Below are 22,510 nucleotides of genomic sequence, written 5' to 3' on the forward strand. Positions count from 1 at the left end.
CTCGATGTACAAGTTCATGCACAGAGGTGTGACTCTTCTTCTGTTCCCTTGTCCAATTATTTGTTGTCCTTTTTCACCATGCAAAGCATTGTTTTTCATAGATGCGTTACTGTTGTTGAGAATAGGCCGTGTCCCTGATAATCATCTGCATATTAAAAGGAATGCTATAATCGGCATTCAGAATGCAATCATGAAACCCTTACCTTTCTATATGATGTTGGAAAAAGGAGCAAAACCACTCGTAGGCCCACTGAGACCTAGTCTACACGTACACAATAATTTTTGAAAAATAAAGGTATTTGATATTTGATACACTGCCGATTTTGCAGGTTTTCCTTCTTATAAAAGCATGTAAAGGTCTGTAATTTTTTATAATAGGTACACTTCAACTGTGAGAGACTAAAACAAAAATCCAGAAAATCACATTGTATGATTTTTAAATAATTAATTTGCATTTTATTGCATGAAATAAGTATTTGATCATCTACCAACCAGTAAGAATTCCAGCTCTCACAGACCTGTTAGTTTTTCTTTAAGAAGCCCTCCTGTTCTCCACTCATTACCTGTATTAACTGCACCTGTCTGAACTCGTTACCTGCATAAAAGACACCTGTCCACACACTCAATCAAACAGACTCCAACCTCTCTGATATAAGGACATCAGGGATAAAATTGTAGACCTGCACAAGGCTGGGATATTTTTGGTCTGATGAGACAAAAATAGAGCTATAGAGGAAGAAGAAGGATGATTACAACCCCAAGAACACCATCACAACCGTGAAGCATGGATGTGGAAACATTATTCTTTGGGGATGCTTATTTGCAAAGGGGACAGGACGACTGCACCGTATTGAGGGGAGGATGGATGGGGCCATGTATCGCGAGATCTTGGCCAACAACCTCCTTCCCTCAGGAAGAGCATTGAAGATGGGTCGTGGCTGGGTCTTCCAGCATGACAACGACCCGAAACACACAAGCCAGGGCAACTAAGGACTGGCTCCGTACGAAGCATCTCAAGGTCCTGGAGTGTCCTAGCCAGTCTCCAGACCTGAACCCAATAGAAAATCTTTGGAGGGAGCTGAAAGTCTGTATTGCCCAGCTACAGCCCTGAAACCTGAAGGATCTGGAGAAGGGCTGTATGGAGGAGTGGGCCAAAATCCCTGCCGCAGTGAGTTCAAACCTGGTCAAAAACTACAGGAAACGTACGATCTCTGTAATTGCAAACAAAGGTTTCTGTACCAAATATTAAGTTCTGCTTTACCTATGACAAAAATGTGACTTCTACCTGCTTTGTAAATGGGAAAACCCGCAAAATCGGCAGTGGATGAAATACTCTAATAATAGCAAAACGTTCTATCAAATATGATTTTGGCCAGATGTGTAAGAAATAATTAAATATTAAATTAGTTTGTTGGATACTTGAGAATAGAGAGCATTGCTGGTTATAATATGGTGGTATGTGGAAGGAGAGTGACAAAATTATAGCCATCTCAGAGGGCCGAATAGCCCCCCCCCCCCGCCCGAAATAATATTTAAGGTGGATGACTCTCATACAATGACTGACAAAACGCACTAGGGCAGGATGAACTTAAATAGGGACTTAAGGAGGGGCAAACAAGACGATAAACGCAAAACTACGTCACAAGGTTTTAATAAACCCATTATTTTGCAGTTTTGGACCCTTGGCCACATCGACACAAGCATTAAAGGCAGGTTATAAAACAATTATATTTTTACAGTAAATAACTCAAACATTGGCGGGATGTGCATTTTACACCTAGGCATTCAGCACTATTTTCCCGTAATTAAACAGCATTCTAATAACCTCTCCAAGACACCACAGGGCTTTTGGCGTAACCACCCCATATTAAGTGACATTAACCTAAATAAACAAGAACAAACTCACAACAACCAGTCACATTTACTCATACGACTAAGAAGCAAGCAAAAATGCCGGGAGAAATAACACAATCAGGATTCAGGCTTCCCCAGAGATTCCAGCCAAGCGCACACGTATGCCACCACGCACACTCAAAGGCACAGTCAGCTAGGCCAGTGGTTACCAAACCTCTTCTGGGCCCCCCAGCCATTCCATCTAGTTGATGTATCCCAGAGATAGCACACCTGATTGAAAAGGTAAGCATTTGTTAATTAGTTAATAAGTTGATTCAGGTGTGCCAGCTCTGGGAAATGTATGCAAATCTGCACACATTAATGCAGATTTAAGCAAATATGCACATTAGTGTAGATTTGCACACATTATGCAAATATGTGCACATTAATGCAAATATGCAATGTAAATCAGACATTCCCAATTTAAACTTTTTTATCCAGTAGAAGCCATTATGTTTAACTGAAAATGTATGCAAATCTATACAATAATGGTTAATACGCATTTAATTATGGAAAAATATGCAAAAAAAACTAAAGCAAAAGAAAATTGAATCTAAGCAAATTTGGGCTAAAATATGCACACATGCAAATCTGGGCAAAGTCATGCCGATGTATGCAAATCTGTGCATATTTAGCCAAATATACGGAAAATTATGCAAATATGCACATTCATACAGATTTATGCAAATATGCACATTTATGCAAATATACAATGTGCATGTATATGTGCATACAGATTACGGTATTCGGAAAGGCACAAATAACGTGGTTTTTACAAATACTTATTTGGTAGTCATCAGCACTTGGCATGTTCAGCCTGTAGCACATTGGAAAACTATAGCTGGTTAACCTCTCTAACTATTTTACTTGATGTTTCACCTTAATTTGTGTTATGTGTAGTTAACAGGTTGATACATTTGTGTGAATGTCATGCAGGCAATGGTCTACAGTACAAGCCTAGTACAGTAACCTGTCACCAGGTTACATTCTGATTATTTTTTGCCAATGTTATTGTATTGTATCTTATGGGAGGTTTTCTATTCCCTGTACATTTTATGAATTCTAATGAATGGAAATTCTGCATTGTTAATTTTACTCTTATCCATATATATACAGTTTACCACTTGAATCCTAGATGGAAAACCCAACATTTAGACAGAGGGGAAAGGAGCTGGCCATGCACGCCACGCCTGAGGCTCAGTCCATCAGGGCCAAGCCTGACCAGGCTGTGGTTTGCAAGAAGCCAGAAGAATGTGAGGCAGAGGCCCGGGCCCGTATCGTCTCAGAGGGTGGAGATCCTGATTCCGTGATGCTGGTTCTGAGCCGGTATACGGTTCAGTTCGGCGTGTACCGGGGTCAGACATTTAAGTGGCTCCTAGAGAATGACATGGGCTGGGTTGTGGGGCTGGTGGCTAGCCATCAGCAGGAGCGTGAGCGCAGCGTCTCCACATCTCCACTGATGGTCCACAAGGACGCCTTGGCCTGCTATGCAAATAATTATTCTGCCGTTAAGGTGGAAGTCAGGTTCCGGAGGGCTTTCGTGGATTCCAAACTCAAGGCCTCACAGCCTGGACAGGAGGGCCAAGCCCTTGTTGGATTTCACAGGTACAGGGCAGAGACACTGCAGGAACTGTGAGTCCAAGGACAAGGTCCACATTGGGTGAGAACAGTCATTTGAATAACAATGTCATGCTGATATAAGTTGTATTTTTTGTGCTAATTGATTCAACTAATTTCTAATTAATATATATATGTTTTTAATCAGTTATGTCAACTGGCTGAGGAAGCAGACACCCCAGAATCCCGGGGACCCTATGGAAGCAGCCCTGAAATATATCAGGCGCCGTGACCAGGAGGCAGCTACACCCCCTTCTCCCCTTGCTGGGTTAAGACAGTTTCAGGGTAAGTATTGGTATCAGTAAAGACAACCCGTTAATTCATTTAAAAAAGTACAATGGTTATTTTATTCCCGACTGTTTGCTTGGTGTTAAAGGCCTCTTGGTGCAGCAGTCTCTGCATTTTTAGGGCAGCGTTCTGTGGCCCCAGGTCAACTGAAGTCAACGGTCAGGAACATCCTTGCCAAAAAGACTGCAGTTCCCAGTAATCGTTTTCAATTTGGAACAATGAGCTCTTTATGACTAAGACCACGTTTAACACTTTTCTGTGTGTCGTAAAGGGGTGCCTGCTTCCAGACCAGCTCCGCGACCAGCTCTGCACCCCGTAGAGCCCTCGGATGCAGAGCTGGTTGCAGTTGCCATTGCCACCGAGGACTGTAAGTTGGTTGATACATTTCCTGATATTCATTGATAAGTATCTTTTTAAATCGGATAAACATAATGTTGTATGTAATATATTCTGTTGGAATATTCATCAGACAAACGGTCCAGTGGATAAGGTTGGGTTTGGGTGAGAAACTCTGTACATATTCATGTACATCTAGAACAGCTTACTAGTTGCTGTTAATCCATATCCTGCCATGTGGCTGCACATTTCCTCTCATGGTGTCTAACTCCGCCACCTCACCCCGCTGTACCACCACCTCACCTCACCCCACCCCAGTATTCTTGATAAGAATGCTTAGTCCAGTACTTGCAGATTTCCCACCCTCCTATGTGGCTAAAATGTTTGTCTTAATTTTTCTTTAGAACAACTTACATTACACATTCGATTTGGGTCAACCTTGACACATGTACTTTCACACTTATCCCCTTCAGTTTCCTTGCTTTTCTGACATCAACCTGTGCTTTGCTTAACTAATGTGAACTTGCTGAAATTAATATAATGTTTAGTCTACATCTAATCTCCTCTACTAATACTTGGCCTGATATATGGATGAATTCTCTGTATGTATTGTTATGAAGCCTTGGACATACAGGTCCATGTTCCACATTCCACCCAAACAACTACGGACCCACCCCAGGCCTCCCAGGATCCACCGGGAGCTGCTTTACGGACCAAAGAGCAGGCTGTGCCACAGCAATCTTTCCCGTGTCCACCGCCTGCACATGCAAGTCCTGAGGTGAGTCTACCTATAACGGCGACGGTTCAGAAACTAATTGGGTATTCACAACTGTAAGCTACTAAAATACGTTTAGTATTTTACTAGTCATTTTCTTGTCCTCTATCTAAAATGCAGCTGCTTCTTCCGGAGAACTGGCGGGCAGTCCTCAACAAAGAGCAGCAGCAGTGGATCGGCCGTGCACTGTTCACCAGGGGTAGCACTGGGAGATCACAACTTACCACAGAGTTGCGTCTGTGGTGGTACCCTCCCCAACCTCGGCTGATCTACAGTCAGCCACCCGCTTCGCCCGACCCCTTCTTTGCGTGTCCACTGTTCCTCTGGATGCCACTGCGCATGTGGTCATTCAAGCTGACATGCACCCAGCCTGGGTGTAACACCACTCTCACCAAGGCTGGGCTTTACAAGACCATCCGGAGGGTCTTGGATGTGTAGGGCTGGTACCTAATGGCCACAGAGTACCTGGAGTGCCCTAAATGTAAAAAGAAGGTGGCGGGCTGGTCCCAGGGCATCTTGGGTCAGCTGGATCCTGCGCATCGCTGCCAGTTTCCAGCTATTCTGACCTACAAGTAAATATTTATAGTTTTTAGTTTTCACAGCTGAGAAGTGACAATTCAGTGTATTGTTATTTGTCGTTTTAAAAGGTACATTTACATCATGAAAAAATATCCTCTCTCTCCAGGCTTTCCTGTGACCTTGCGGTTGTAGTGATGCTGAGGGAGCGCTCTTTGGGGAACAGTGCAACTCAGCTGTACAAGAAGCTGTGTGAGAGCCACAGCGAAGCCTGGATGCGACGGTCCATTCAGTACCTCGGCGAGTGCCAGCACTTTATGACCTCCGGAAACATCCGGCCACAATTTCCACCACTCCCGGAAATGCCAAAGGTCCCCTCACCGGTCTGGCTGCTGCCAGTCTACAGCATGGGCGTACTGTCACGGCTGGATGAGTTGAAGGCCAGGGTCACCTCTGTCTTTGGGTCAATCTTAAAGATGGACTCCACAAAGAAGGTAACCAACTTTCATACCGTATTAAGTGTCACATGCCACAGTGTACTTTTTGGTCAATATTGTAAGCATACCACATTAGTTTGTAGTAGTTTTTAGTTTGTCATTGCATTTTTAATAAAGAACACGTCATCTGCCAAAATGACCAATACCATGAAACACAATCTCACTCACACAATTGCTTTGTTTCTTGGTTTCAGGTGACCAATAAACTCGCCGGGGCAGCTTCTGACACAGCCGCCTGGGCCACGGATGTGGGCAACGAGCACGGGCAGGTCCTGAATTGCGTTCTGGGCTTATGGAGCGGTACCGACTCGCAGGCGTACCGCCCCCCGAGCTCATGTACGTGGACCGAGACTGTTGCTCTAGCGTCGGCGGATCCAAGACTGCTGCCATGTTTCCCGAGTGGGCCCAGATGGTGGTTCATCTTGACATCTGGCACCTGATGCGGCGGTTCGCAGCAGGTGTTGTTTCTGAGAGCCACCAGCTGTACGGGGCCTTCATGCGACAGCTGTCCTCCAGCATTTTCGAATGGGATGCTGGGGATGTCCGTCGACTGCTGGAGGCCAAGCGGTCCGAGCTGGAGGGGAGGCGCGGGATGGTCGGTCTCACTGACAGGGAGGTCTACAGCCACCTCAGGAGGAAGGAAATGGCTCTTCACTGCCGCCGCCGCACACGCTGCAGAGACGGAGCTGCTCCTGATAGAGATGTTGGAGGTCTTCAACAGTGAGAAGGGGCACGACACCCTGGGCATCCCGCTGCTGGATCCCGTTCGCATCCGAGCAATCTGGCAAGAGCAGAGGCGTCACCTCAAGTGCATCCAGGACCCTCCGAGTGTACAGCAGAACACCCAGACTGGCACAATCACCAAGGGCGGAGTGATTCTGCCAGTGTATCGCTGGGCGCGCGGCTCCACTTCTCTGGAGTCTTTTCACCTCCACCTCAACCGGTTCATTCCAGGTAATGAATTGTAATTATAGGTTTGTAACTAGATTGAGATGAGCACCTTCTGACAGGAAGCCCAAAGCCTTGCTACTGAAACCACAAGATGATGTCCAGCCTCTTCTGCATTGGCGAGAATGAGTGTAACTTGTCGTTTCTGCTCTCAAGGGACAAAAAGGCCTCAAACTGTTGGAGAATGACATCCCCTACAACAAAACTGAGGAAAAAGTGAAGAAAAATATATTGGTAAATCATTACATTATACCAACAACCTGTTATGGTTATAATGGTGAACAAAATCACTGTTGTAATAAGTTATAATGGTGTAAAAGCTTTAAAGCCAATTTCAATAAAACAAGCAAGCCACTGCACACAGAACACGCGCAGGACCATGACAAGAGAAAACAATTCACATTCAAAAATATTACCTCGATTAGAAAATGAGAAAATATATTTTTTTTTTGCTCAACTGAAAATGTAGGCCTGCATCTGTAAAACCATCGTATACGACGTACTGCTGCTAAGGAAAAAAGTGGTCGGCTCTCGCAGTGGCAGGAAATGTTATCCTGCGCACAAGAAGTGATGCGTTTGACTTATCAAACAAAGAGCTGAGGCTGGACAAAATAAGGAAGTGGCTACTCTCATTTTGTGCCTCAAGTAGAGAGACGCTAGCCAACTTTATAAAAAAAAACAGAACCTAAGAAAATACGGTTTGGATCAAAAGAAAGCAAATCTGGTAAAAGAGAGGCAGATAAATGTCATTCGTAGTGAACATTGGATGAGTTGCCTATCCAAGAAGGATGGAACTCATGTAGCAAAATGCATTAAACTTAGACGCTGATGTGGAAATTCTTCTGTTCAATTAGTAAGTAATGTTAGCTAAAACGCTAGCTACCCTCACACTGTTGTTAGTAATATCCCTATTGCTGTTAATGTGGCTACCTATACAGAGCGCACATGGCTATAGTTACTGACTGTACATCTATCCAGCAGACAGGTTTTGCTACTACTACTGGCTACTAATAATGTCAGCTTGCTAGCAAGGACAATGTTACCCACATAGAATAACCTCAAACTGTTGTTAGGCTATAACTAATTACCAGGCAAAAACAATTGGCCAATTTGGTAAACTAGCTAACTTTCTGTGGATAGAGGCGAGCTGCCGTCTGTACATACTGTTTGCTTTGTTTACTAGTCCAGCTAGTAGTACTACAATCGGAAAAACATTACCAGGGCGGGTACAGACTAGTAGCTGGCTATTCTCATATGTATGCTACATTAGATATATTTCGGCAGCTCGCCGCCTGTTTATGCTGTTTGCGTTGGTTACTAGCCCAGCTAGTAGTATTGTAATTGGAAAACATTACCAGGGCAAGTTTAGACTAGTAGTAAGCAGAGGCGTTTTTATATGTAAAAACTAAGGATACATACCAGTAAAGCTACAAAACTCCCTCTTGGTACTGATGTGTTTAATTAACACATGAACAGCGTGGCTCCACAAAACACTTAACGACAGACCGGCTTGCTTCTACCAGATGTTGTAGTACACATACTGGAGAGAATTGCTCTGCTTCCAGCACAAACATATGACCAAGGGAAGGACCAGCACCACAAAGGAAGGATGATAAAATATGCTTTCACTCACCGAGGCAGAGGGCTCACTTGAAGAGAAAGGTGTCACGGTGGTTCTTCCCCAAGAGTGCCTTCTTTTGTATGCTAACCGTTAGCCACTTTTTCTTCAAAAAACACTCCACTTTAAACCTGCAGTTACTTTTACCAGCAGTTTGAGTGATGACAAAATCCCGTGGCTGATGGGCACCAAGTCGCATTACTTCAAGTTTCTCCTCCAAATTAAGGGGTTCAAACTGGTACTCGAGTATGAAATTCACTCTATGCATTTTCTCAAGTTATCAGGCATTTGTGAAGCAAACAAGCTAGCTAAGACAATCTACCATCCTCGCTTGTCTTGCTGACTAATGTTGGCGCCAGACAGACAAACTGCCAATCAGGTCTGAAATACGAAATTACGCTGTAGTGGGGATACCGGCTGTCAGACCCACATTGGCATCAAATTTGTGTGATCAACATTGACCACATTAGCATTCTGAGCATGCGTATTAATATTTTCACACGTACAATTAAATTGTGAGACAAGGGCTAACCCCACATTCATGCTTAGCCTATGGCCTAATAATGCGAACTCGAATTGGCAGAACGCCGTCTAAAGCATCAAGGCAGGGACCAAATGACATGCAATTTAGGAAGATGCTATATTCAAAGATAATGAATTATAGGAAGTAATCTTTGAGAAATAAAAATAATTTTGTTGCAGTTCTTTCTGTTGAAAACAGGTGGAGCTGTGGCTATAAGAAGTCTACACATGAATCATGTCTGAACTTAAACCAACTTTAATATGACCTATAACATGGACAATTCAATTGATAAACAACCTGAAATCTTTGAGGGAGAAAAATAAAGAAGTCCATTTGGTTGATGCTTGGCAATGTGGGTGGATTGATTTCCTGCCTGTTGGACCCTGTACGGGGCCTCCCCCAGGTAGGGCCACAGTGTCGCCGGACCCCCACTGTCTCAGTCCCAAGATCTTACGCTGCTATATTATTGTGCTGGGGGAGTAGGGTCAGTTCTCCTTCCCCACTAAGTTCTCCTTCTCCACTATAAATCGTTGTTGAAATGAGGAAGGCATTTTCTGAGTTTTTCCAGTCTCCTCCCGTTTTAAAATTTAGGAGGATATGAGATCCTGGTCCACACCTGTGGAGTAGATTCAGGATTTAGCCCATATGCATTCATTAATTATTCCAATTGGACTCTTAATATTTCACCCGGCACAGCCAAAAGAGGACTGGTCACCCCTCTGAGCCTGGGTCCTCTCTAGGTTTCTTCCTAAATTTCGGCCTTCTTCAAGAGTTTTTCCTAGCCACTGAAATTCAACACTACTGTAATAACCTGGTTGCAGAAGTTTGCACACCCTTAAACTAATACTTTGTTGTTCAATTGGATTCAGGTCTGGGCTCTGGCTGGGCCATTTCAAAATGCTAATCTTCTGGTGAAGCCATGCTTTTGTGGATTTGGATGTGAGGGAGCGAGAGGATCATGCTCTACTTCAGTATGTCACAGCACATGTTTGCATTCACAGTTCCCTCAATGAACTGTAGCTCCCCAGTGACAGCAGCACTCATGCAGCCCCAGACCATGACACTCCCACCACCATGCTTGACCGTAGGCAAGACACACTGGTCTTTGTACTCCTCACCTGGTTTCCGCCACACACGCTCGACACCATCTGAACCAAATACGTTAATCTTGGTTTCATCAGACAACAGGACATGGTTCCAGTCAAAAATGTCAGTTGGTTTTTCAATTGAATTGTTCACATTAAAAGTGGAAAAAGTTCTGACATGATTTATCTTTATCACAGGGGTTTGTAGATGTTTTATATCCACTGTACATCAGATACATTTAGTTTAATTTTGGTATATAATTGAAATAATTGTATGTCAACTCACCTGGTCGGATGAAGATTTTCATTTTTACATGAGCTAAATAAAGTGCACAGATAACGTGTGGGGCTTTAAGAGTGAACTGATATCACACCAGCGACAGCCGAGATTTCTGGGAAAATTAGGCGGAAATACTTCCTGTTTTGAAAGTTACATCCTTCAGCTTTAAAGGTGCAGCAAAAGCCTGGCTGTAACACACTGACAGCGTTTACAGAACTCCACTTAACAGTTCTAACACATATTCAGTGCAGACCTCTTATTTTTGCCCTGCAGAAACGTCTGAACAAGACATTTCATCTGTCTCTTGCACCAGTCTGGGTCCTTAAACATGAGGGGTCTAAACGCTCCATCTGTCTAACCGTTGGATACTTGAGGGGGACCTTCTCCTGCACTTCTCTGACAACGTTTGACAGTCCCTGCATGCAGTCACTTCTAAACTCAAGGACTCTGCTCTGACACGGGAATAGTAAGCCGTAAATAGTATTTACAATAAAATTATATTTGATGATTGCATCCTGACCATGATTTATGAAATTATCTTTCTAAATTACCAAACTATCTTGAGGACTGTCTCAGCACCCAAGCCAATGTTAATGTAAAAGCGGCTGCCGCTGGCGGTGAGCCGGCAAACGTGTTTGCGATTAAGACATTCTGACGCTTCTACTGTCTCTGGAGGACCGCCTCCGGTCCGCCGACTTATGGCTATCTGGGCAATTGTGTTGTGAATGCAGTGTTTTGTTGCAAACCCTTTCCAAATAACTACGCATTATTTTGTGATTTACGACGCATCTTTAAATAGAGGCTGATATGTGCAGTCGCCGGTTATCCTGCCCTTTTCGATTTGTCAGACGATATTTATAGACATTAATGCTACAAATAATGCATGGAGGAAGATTTCAACCGATAATCAGCTATCAGCTCAGTAACTAACTTTTTGGCTATACAAATGTTCTGAACGTTTTGTTATGTAATCAAATGCACGTTTCTCAACTTATATGCCTGCCACTTTAGGATAACTTGCTAGCTACAAACTCTTTTCCAGCTACAAGCAGGATAGTTAGTTTCAATGTGTGTACAGCAGTGTATTTGGCAGCTTTTTGTTCGTTTTAGTCATTACAATTATAATTATGTAGGCCATACTTTTAACAAATAATATTTAATCTATTTACAAATATATTAACTTAATTCCGTTCTGACAATGCTTTTTGGAGGAAATGAGATGCATAACTTATTTAGAAACTGACAGTTTCCGGTTTGAATAACGCACACGTTTTGGCGCATAAGTAGAAAGAATCCAATGCATGCAACACCCCAAACGCCATGCATCCGCAAAGGGTACGAATAGTGCTGCATGTCTTTGCATCATAACGCATATGTTCATTGGAAACGACTAAAGTTCCGTTGTTACGCATATGCATGACGGATTTGGTCTGGCCAAGGCATAAACTAACATAGGAGTGAGGCAAAGCGCACCGCAACGCCCACTCTGACTAGTGGCACCAACTGCCAATCCAACCAATAGGCCTACATTTATTGCATGCATGAATGCCATGGCTGAATGAAAGAGAAGCATTGTGTGAATTATATAGACTTTATTCAAACATACAAATAGAATATTCAGCCAATAGAAACTTATCTAAATGACTTATTTTAATGGAATTTAAAACAATATTTCTCAAACCTGAAATTTGGAAATATGCAGTCTGTCATAGGCTATAGACAAAACATTTTTTATTTTACCTAGGTGATTCCCCAAGACCTCTGGATATACCAACCCAGCAAGCAACGCGCCAGTGGCCCACTAGCGTTTTGTCGCTGCGGCAAATGAATTGAAATGTCCAGCAACAGATGGAAAAAATTATTAACTTAATACAATACAAAATAAACAAGGTCTAGAATGGCAGTAATATAAATAAGTATGGCCTAGCAGCAATCGATAGTAATTGAATATCATACATACATCAGTGCAATAAGCTTATGAATGGATGCATAACACTACAACTACAGTCAGAATTAAGAAAGGAAAAGTTAAGGTTTTATAAGCATTTACCCTGCAAAACATGTAAGTTTCAAATTGTTATTAAGTTTTCACATTTACCTGCATGCTTAATAAGCATATAAGGGACAGTCTCCCAGTTACTTTTGTGTAACTGAGGTAATGTTAGCCTTCTGGCTAGCTAGAATTAACGTTACGTAACTATCAATGCTGTAGCCCACAGGTGTCGAACCGGTTCCACAGAGTGCAGAGTGTCTGCAGGATCTCGCTCTTATGGTGAACTTGATTGGTTTTAAACTTGTCTATGTAGAATGCCTGCAGGGGCTGGACTGTGGTGACCTCAGGACTGGCAGATAGCAGGAAGATAGTGAGGGGAGTCAAGTGACTGGCCTCATTTACCACAGGGCTGGCCTGCGTGGTAAAACAAAGAGAATCTAACATCCAATCACAGTCTGACTGACCGTAATCCAATTTCAGAGCGTTCAGAGATGCACTTTGACTATTAAAGCCAAAGGCCAAACTCTGTAATTAACAAATGTATGATGGGGTGACGTTTGTATAAACTTGCAAACCAAAGGCTGTGCTTTTTGCAGTCAGCTGTGTGACTCCTGTGTGGTATTAGTGTGCTGGTGGCTCTCCCGTACCGGAGTCCCAGCAGTCCAGCAGGGTGTTGAGGGCGCAGCGCAGGAGGTGGGCCCAGGCCCCGCGGCTCTTCTCCGAGCGACTAATCAGGGACGACAGCACGGTTCTTAGGACCTGCAGGGCTGCCGTGACAACCAGGTCCAGAGCCCCACCCTGACACGACTGCTCCGCCAACTCCCTCAGCACACCCATCAACAGATATAATACTGTAGGCAGGATGGACTCACTGCCTATGGGGGAGAAAAGAGATGACAATCAGCCTCGGGTTAATAACAGCACCGTAGAAAACACCAGTGGTCCTTGGTCCTGGTGGGAAGTGAGAATACAACAAAACAGTGAAAGAAGCATTTATTTTGGTCCTGGTGGGGTGTGGGAATAAAACAAAAAATGGAAACAAGCATATTTTTGGTCCTGGTGGGGTTTGGAAGTAGAACTAAACAGAGAAACAAGCATGTTTTTGGTCCTGGTGGGGTGTGGAAGTAGTAGTAAATAGAGAAACAAGCATGTTTTTGGTCCTTTTGGGGTGTGGAAGTAGAAGTAAACAGAAGAATAAGCATGTTTTTGGTCCTGGTGGGGTGTGGAAGCAGAACTAAACAGTAGGTTCTAAACATGGATTATTGCATCATAATGGGCTGCACTATAAAAAGGCTGAACAACTGTCTTGCCTAACATTATTATCACTCAACCAATACAGCCAGTGTTTTTCTGAATATCCAGCCAATACTCTAGCTTACCATTTCATTGAGATTATGCACACCCGTTGCCGATCAGCTCGGCCCAGAACTACCAGGGGCCGGACCATGATCTGCCCACCTGCCCCCCCACCCACTTTGATGGCCGCCTTGGACAAAGCAGAAGGCAACCTGACCAGCCAAGGATCCAGTAACTGCCCTGAGGACTCCTGGCCCTTCAGCATTTACCCAATGTCTGAATATATCATTACCCGCCACAAGAGGGTACCATCTGTGGAGGTGGAGAAAAAGCAGTCTGGTAATCCCCGGACCCGGTTGGCCCGGTCAGTGTCCTCAGAACAGGATCTCCAGCTGAATACTGAGCTGGATGGGGATGCTGCACCCAGGAAGGCCAGGAAGTCCCTCTGGAAGAGGCTGAAAACCTACTTCAAAAGGCACAACAAGGTGGATGTGCTCTCCTCTGTGGAGAACCACATTGAGGATCACCCACTGGCCACAGACACTTGGGTGACCGTCAGGGACGGGCCAAGATGCACCCGCCTAATCAGGGTACTCCCCTGTCCAGCCCAGGACCTGGATGTGGAGAGAAAAGGCCCCGGTAATATCTGGGCCCAGTCAAGACAGACCATCGCCAGCATCCCTGAGGAGACTCTCCAGGTGACTGATGATCTGTCCGGGGATGTCGAGGACAAACAAGCCAAGAAGTCCATCTGGAGACGTCTGCAGAGCTCCATCAAAAGGAAGAAGGGCCGCACCACGGATGAAGATCAAGACATGAACAGGGAATGCTGCTTCTCTTACCGTCATTTCCTGAGCATGCTCTGGAAATTATTAGCATTTTAGTCAAATTCCAGTGGGGGGGAGAGAAGGAGGGAAGTAGGAGAGGAGAGTTGGAGGGAGGGAGGGGGGAGATAGGAAGGGAGGGGGAGGGAGGGTGGGGGGGAGATAGGAAGTAAGGGAGGGGGAGGGAGGGAGGGTGGGGGTTTGATAGGAAGGGAGGGAAGGGAGGTATGGAGGGGGGAGGGAATAAGGGAGGGGGGGTAGAAAAGGGGAGATGGACAGAGGAGAGGCAGCATAGGATGGGGATAATACACAGGATGTAGAAGGATGTAGAAGGGGAGAACCCTCCCTGAGCTGAGGGGGAGGGGGGGACAGCCTTGGGACACAGCCATGGGGACAGCTTGGGGCCGAGCTGGGGAGGTTTACACACCAGTACACACAGGCACAACCTCAGGGCCCCAAACACCAGAGACCTTCCTGGAACCCAGCCACCGATATCCCGGCTCTCCCAGAACTCAGGCACTGTTTCCTTTTTCTCCGCTCCGACATCCACTGAGAGAAAGAGATGTTCTGACAAAATTCTAAAAGATATAAGAACCGCAAGTGGGCATATAACTTGAACACACTGCTATTACATCGAATGACTGACCGAGCTCCTCCTGCTCCACTCACCTTCGGCGCTGTGGCCTTTCTCTGCTGACATGCTCCTGGGCGGCGCTCACCACCTGTTGGAGCACGGCCAGCTGCACCGCCGTGGCCTCCCGGGTCACCAGCAGCCCGTGGAGCATGCTCAGCAGTTCCCCGCTCACCTTCGACCGGGGCCACGGGTCTTGGAGCAGGGCCTGCAGGGCGTGGAGACCGGAGGAGATGTTCTCCATCTGGTTATGGGAGTGAGGGGAACACAGGAAGGCATCTTTCTAGGAGGGAGACGTTAATTAGAAACGACCAAGGCCGGCAGTAGGGAAGACACGGGCCTCAACAGGGTGTCTTTAACACCCAGGATAAAGTGCAGCCGGTCGGCGCTGACGTCCTCAGGGGACTTGACTGAGGCCAGGGAGGCGGACTGGCCCATGGGGGTGATGGGCCGGGACAGGTTGGTGAAGCTGTCGTCCGCCAAGATGAAGCCGGTGCTGCTGAGCCACAGGGCTTTGCCGTGGAGGATAAGAGCCCAGGAGCTGTAGTAGTGGGGTCTGGCCTGCTCCCCCGTCTTAGCCGTGTAGAAGGACCCTCCTGGGAGTGACAGATGTTTATTACCAGCAGAGCACGCTCCTCCCACGCAATCCATCCAGTGTGATGCCTGGAACACGGCGGCTCCGGAATGCATCAGCGTCTGTGGTCGCGTGTCCTGACCTGCGGCAGGCAGCTGCAACGACTAGTCCTGGGGCAGTGTGAGAACAGCATAGTCCTACAGGGCGGCCAGCCACAGGCGGCTCAGCGCAGCCAAGTCTGTCTGGACCAGCTTCAGCAGCCCCAGCCCTCTGGCTACAATGTAAACCTGGGTGAGGACACTTAATTAAATGAACAGTTTAGGTGCAAACTGTGTCTATGAGGAATAAGAGATCAGCTGTGATGTATCCAGGATTCATTTTCCGCTCAGACATAGTGGAGGATGTGGGCAGTACCAAATAAACTCAGAGGATTCAATTGTAATGATGGAGACTTGGCCTGCATTGGACTACTAGAGGACAGGCTTGGATGTATAGTTAGTGTACGTTTTAGGGGATCAGCCGGTGGCCAGTTACCTCAGCCCAGGCCTTTAGCACCGCTAGCGTCTCCATGGTGGATGTCCCCTCATTGTACACTTGACTGGGCACCTCTTTCCCTGTCTGGATCTTGACCAGAGAAGAGGCCAGGAGCTGGTGTACTCTCCTCAGGTCCCTCAGGTCACTGAGAACACCCTGCTGTCTGACTCCCGATCCAGCAGGCTAAACAACCTCCTTTATGGTCACATCTGACTAGAGAGCGAGAGAGTGGTGACAACAAGACTGTCATAGGACTCTGTGAATAGACCCTTGGGTCATAGGTTGGAATACACCATACAAGGGTATTTTGTAAGATAAACTATTTCTATGGTTACTTATGGTTGGCTATGAACACTGACCACCTCCTGTGTGTCCTGGTATAAAAGACTGTGTTTACAATGTAATCATTGGAGAGAAAAATGAAAGAATTATGGAAGGTTAACATTTTGGACTCATGCTGAATAAAGGCTCTCCCCTGACTTCCGGTTACTTTACATTTGTTCATGGATCAAAAATGGACAGAATCTAACAAGACTGATGGCAAATGAAAATAAATTATATGAATATAAAACAAGAAAATGGGGAGAAAGCGAAGGGGTCTGAATAGTTTCAGAAAGACACCGTAGCTTAGGCCATACCTACACACAGGCTGGGCACCAGGCTAACCAGGTTGACGTGGCACGGGGCAAACATGTGCAGCTGCTGCAGACAGGATATAGCCTGGGTCTGGACAAGACAATCAGGGCTGTCCTGCATCAGGGCACAATCCACCAGGCATGATGTCCGTAGGGCCGACACCAACTGGCCCTCGTCTGGGGGGAGGGGGGGCAGAACCACACATACCCAGATTAGAAAGCATAAAGAAAATGAAGGCTGGTACCGAGAGAAACCCATACCACATTTCATGACTTTAAACTGAAATATGAAATATTAGCTGCTGTATTAAACGATAAGGCCTGAGGTAATAGTCACTTTGAACTAGACCGGCCTCGAGTACTACAGCTCTGCCACGAAGCATCCACAATCTACGCAAATGAGTATGACCCAAATAAGCAAATATAGTGGTTTATTTGTGCACGGACCAAGTCTTTTTTGTTTTTTAATCTTCTACTCCTTACGCTGCCAACTCGGGTGACGTCAAACCTAACGTTACTTATCGGAGCATTCAAAAAGCGTTCACGTGTATTCTCCCACTCAGAGGTTGGAACTTTCCCACCTCCCAGTTGCTCATGAACGTACCTTGCAAAACAGAGAGGTTTGATCAAAGGGTCAAACTCCGAGGCTGAAAAATGCCCAACTTTACAGCAGAAATTTAAAAAAATACAAAATAAACATCTTTAAGGGGCGCGGCCTATGGAGTGGCAGGTGTGGTGCTGTTGCTGTCACTCGTGTCACTCCTAGCGGTTTGTCCTTTCTGGCAGCGCCCCAGCTAACTCCAGTCTTTATAAAAGTGACATCCAAATAAACGACTCATAGCCATACTGTCAATGCTCATAACTAAAGTTATGTGAAAATCTAATATATAATCTGCGAGTCTCTACCTATTTTTTACAGTCTATCATCTCAACAAAATCTAGAGTTGCAAAATTACCACATTAATATATTACAAAAATGCTGAAGCATTTTAAGCATTCATGTTTTGTTGTATAGTTTCAGGTTACCTTGCCTCAAGTGTAAGCAGGTAACATTACAGTGAATGCCTATCAACCGCTAGCAACACAGAGTAGCATACTGGTAGCATTTAGCCTAGCTTCTTAGCCTTTGTTAACTTGGTAATGTTAGCAAAGGCTAAGCAACCAGGCACCTCAGCTGCACCCACGCCCCACTTCTTTTCCCATTTTTGGGTATCCGGCCGAGTGACGCGCTGCCAAGATGGCGAAAACCATCTCCGCCAAAAATGAGCTTCAAAATGGGTCTTCAGACACCTATGGGTGACGTCACGGTTACAACGTCCATATTTTTTTTACAGTCTGTAATAACGACACGCAGAAACTTTTATCCATTAATCTGTTTAATGTTCTATAAGGTTGTCCATGGGGTACACGGACTAAAGTGTTCACTTTCAGTGTCTATCGCCAGTTGTTTAATATAATCTATTGAGATTAGAGAAATAATATTTGACAACCACTCGTCACATCACTGCTCAACTCTTGATTGGCCAACGGTGGGTGCCAAGAGATGCAAAACAACTGCAGGATGTTGAGTTTATAATGTGATTGTAAAATAAATTCAATAATATTTTTTGCACTGGCCTGATCAGGACAACTAGTTCTACTGTCCCAACGTTACTTTTTACTGGCCCCGGGCCATCATTATTGTCGAGCCCTGCACCTCACAAAAAATATGCTATGAAGCTCAGCTGATGTGTTTACCGAACTGCCAGAATCTGGCAGAACTGGTTCACCTCCTGGCTGGGAGAGGGACCGGGTCTGAGGAGGGGCAGTAGGCGCTGGCACAGTAGGAACTGCAACATAAAGCATAGAAATTAGGATCACAAAAAGTCCCATCGATGACATTACTGTTTACAATAAAGCTTCAGATAAAAAGCCTGTAAAACAACCATGCACTTTGATGTAGTTCGATCATTAGAATGATTGAATATTGGCTGCATACAAATCTACATTTTATAAGCAGCAGAAGACAGTGATAGAGCAAGTAATCAAGCAACGAATAACCCAAAACAAAGTGATGTGCAGTTGACAATAGAAAAGACTGAAATGGCTAATAAATGCCATGCAAAACAGACAAAAATGAGTGACTCATTCTACAAGGATTTCTAAGGCCAACTACTAGGTGTTTTAGAAATAACCGCTTACCTATACCACTTTAAAGTGTAACCTGTTATAGCTAACAATGAGATTAACACAAAAAGAATAGGTCACAGTTCATTTGATACTAGTATTCTTCTCTACTAGCTCTGTCTAAAACAGAAACATTCCTTGTTCTAGTTCCATGATGACAGCCAGTAATTCCTGATCAGATAGCTTAACAGCTTTTAAATTACAAACACACACACACACACATACACACAGACAGACAGAGACACACACACTAAATTGCTGCACTTTTTCATTTACAGCTTGTATGACTGAAACAAAAGACATCAAAGTCAAGATCAGAATATATAGTTACCCTGATTAGGAGATGCTTCAGCAGCAGTTTTGTCTCTGCACTGGATATAGACTTTGAAGCAAGCCATTGATGTCCCCTGCTACACATGTATATTCCGGAATCAGGTCAAATAGCTGCATTAGAAAGTAATATATATATAAATCATTATATAAAAAATGGAATGCTAACTTCATGTGCAAAAGCCTGCTCAGCCGGTCAGTCTGACAGATATTTCCAAAAACAAGCCAACAACAAGTCAAGTTGAAGGGCGTGGGGATGTTAAAGACAATGTTTTAGCAAAGGTGCAAATGAAAGTCACTATACCTCTTCCTCTCCCTGTCTGTTGCCTCGTAAAGCTCCTTGTAGGTGAGTTTTTTGTGTTCCCCAAAGCCAAAAAGGTGTGAGTGGTCTAGGTCAGGTTGAGGGGGCATGGTTCCACCCAGAACCCTGCGCTCCTCTACTGCCCTCTGGACCTCGGGGAACAAGCTGCAATAGCTGTGCAGGTGGTTGAGATAATGACACATTTTGTTCAATGCAGATCGATATAGAGTGTGTGTGTCTGTGTGTGTGCGTATGTTATCGTACTAGATATGAAATATTTTCACGGCATAGCCTACATCGTGGCTCAGCAGCCACCGGAGGGTTCTGCCATGAAACTGACCGAACTGAAGGGCACTCTCACTGGCCACTAGTCGGTCATCATCCAGGTCTCCTCCAGAGGCTCCCACCAGAACTTCAGCATCAGCCAACTCCTTTCCTGGCCTCTCAGCCACAAAAGCGTAGTTGCTCTCCTGGTTGGCCCTGGCAACCATGACTGCTTCATCAGATGCCCTCAGGGTGAGTTCACCAGAGGTCTCTATGCTGAAAGAAGGGTTATGGACATACTCCATCCTTCTGTGGGGTTTACATTAATATACACGCACGTTATCAATGACTGCAATACAATAGTCATTACTGTATTATATCGTCATATAATAAAATAACAAATACAAGTATAATTAATACAGTCATATACAATTGTAATATAAATCTATATAAAAAATATGACTACAATCTCAACAAGATAAGTCATTCAGCCACCGTTATACATGCTCCATCACCCTATTTAGATAGTTTTAGAATATGATGACAATAAATAGCAAGTAAATAACGAATCACTTCAGCAGGACGTTTGACGTCGCTATTCACTACCAGCTGTAGCCGCGGCAATCAACAGGCTGTAAAAAGTGGAAGATGCGATGGAATCGTGTTTATATAAATGTATGAATGTGTTACTATTAAATTGCAAGTAAGGCATTAAAAACATATAACTAACAAATGGTTTCAGCATGCAGTCTGACGTTGCAACCCACCAGATTTTACATGTACAGACAGTGGCCGCCGCGATTGACCAGCTTTTAAAAGTGAAACACGTCTACAGTAAAGTCTAGAAAGGACGATGTTGGAGGCGGAAATTAACAAGCAACTCGCGAGCTCATTGGCTCTCAAACATGCAACATGACCAATCCGCCTCTGTCCCGTGGCGCCGCAAGCCGTTGTGAAAATTCAACGCCCCGCTTTCCGAAATATTGCTTCCAGCGCCCCCGTCGTCCTCTGAACGCCTTTTGAAGTGCGGTACCGCCCCCGTTCAAACACTGGTCTGGATAGTATTAGAATTTCGGGAAAAGTATTGCCGTCTATTCTGTATGACGAATCGTGTTTATATAAATGTGTGAATGTGTTACTGTTAAAATGCAGGTAAGGCAGTAAAAACACATAACTAACAAATGGTTTCAGCATTCAAGTCTGACGTCGCGATCGACCAGATAATGAATAACCAGTAGCCTCCGCGATTGACCAAACGCCCCTGTAGAGGACAGATTTTTCTAAGAAAATAGTTCACCATGTAATAATTGCATTTTGAACACCAATAGGTGTCTGTATGAATTGTTTTCTGATAATTGTTTAGAAGCCTGCTTAACTGCTATGCAAAATCCAATGCAATAAATGGACTGTTAGACTAGGCCCAAATTTATATTTTGACTGTTCACAGATGCCAAGGATAGGCAAAGACCTTAGTGAGCATGCCCTGTTCTTAGACACAATGGTGACCACAAAAGAAGGTGCCAGGCCTCAAATGGTCTAACTATGGCACAGCTACTGACAGCTAGAAGGTGATGTTGCTTGTGTCTCTTCTGTTCCTTTAAATTTGGGCAGAACTGGAACAAGTGGTAGCTCAGATCCGGAGGTCAATACAATTTGACCTAGTACTATGGTTGCCATGACAGTGTAGCTTAATCTTATTTACATATTTGTTTGAGTTATATATATCTCTTGATCGGAAGGCAATACTATTTTTGGGAACTAACACAGAGAAATATAAAAAGATAAAAGCAACAATGTGACTTCAGAAATACCCAAAGATGCTTTATTGTGACTTGTTCTCCATGCAGGCTGAATAAGATTTAACAACAGTGAAACAATTAACGGCTATCCATGTTTTGCAAAGTCTCTTCAGACTTTATTTTTACTTGTTTTTCCTTAGAAAGTGGACTTTTTCACGGCATCAATTAATGCTCAATAACTGTACTTGTCAGTTAGTCTTATTATTATTAGAGCCCCTTACCCGTTTCAGTCATGGGTTAGTTTGTGTATTTTCCAACATAAATGCAGAAACCAATCAATCAGCACAGTGGCAGTGACACCATGTTATATTTCAGCCAAAGTCTACTACGTAGATGGCATTAGACATGGCAGGCAACATCTACACAATAATTAGGAAATATATAAAGCACAAATAATAACAGAAAATAAAAAATATACATAATAGCAACTAGAAGCAATTCCAAGACACTTTACAAAGTGTAGAATGTATTGCTAAATCTTGGAAGTTGAAAAAACAGATTCAAGCGCCCCTTGCATGTGAGCACACAAGTTACAATTCTGTGGGGTGTATTCAGAGTAAAACATATATACTCTGTACAACAGTCAGTCAATCAGGCAGACAGTCAGGCAGGCATGTTTACTGGCTACCATGACCATGCTGGGCCCTCATCAGTTCCAGCCACTCTGTCTCAATTTGTTGGTCAGAGGTAATGGCACAGAAACTCCTTTATACCCACCTTGCCCAAAGCCTGTGCATGCCCAAGCCTGTGTTGTTTCTGAGAGTGGTGATGCTGGTTCAGAGATGCT

At 44.4% G+C, this 22,510-nt stretch overlaps 1 protein-coding gene and 1 long non-coding RNA gene across 2 annotated transcripts; both read right to left on the bottom strand.

Annotated features, from left to right (window-relative positions):
• Window positions 1–5,403: 5,403 nt before the first annotated feature.
• On the bottom strand, window positions 5,404–8,452 carry LOC117593718. The gene is made up of 3 exons (XR_004575126.1): window positions 8,290–8,452; window positions 5,567–7,075; window positions 5,404–5,475 (listed from the first exon to the last, which is right to left on the bottom strand). It is a non-coding gene; the product is annotated as an uncharacterized LOC117593718 (long non-coding RNA).
• Window positions 8,453–14,706: 6,254 nt separating this feature from the next.
• On the bottom strand, window positions 14,707–20,850 carry LOC114830055 (HEAT repeat-containing protein 5A-like; the record flags this gene model as incomplete). The annotated part of the gene is given in 8 exon segments (XM_034289924.1): window positions 14,707–15,038; window positions 15,159–15,180; window positions 15,182–15,403; window positions 15,481–15,716; window positions 16,867–17,040; window positions 18,601–18,692; window positions 19,361–19,473; window positions 20,001–20,850. Coding segments are annotated over 5 exon segments (930 nt in total), but the record flags the coding sequence as incomplete, so codon positions are not given.
• Window positions 20,851–22,510: the final 1,660 nt, after the last annotated feature.

The sequence above is a fragment of the Esox lucius genome, chromosome 22, assembly GCF_011004845.1.
Source record: "Esox lucius isolate fEsoLuc1 chromosome 22, fEsoLuc1.pri, whole genome shotgun sequence".
Lineage (NCBI taxonomy): Eukaryota > Metazoa > Chordata > Actinopteri > Esociformes > Esocidae > Esox > Esox lucius.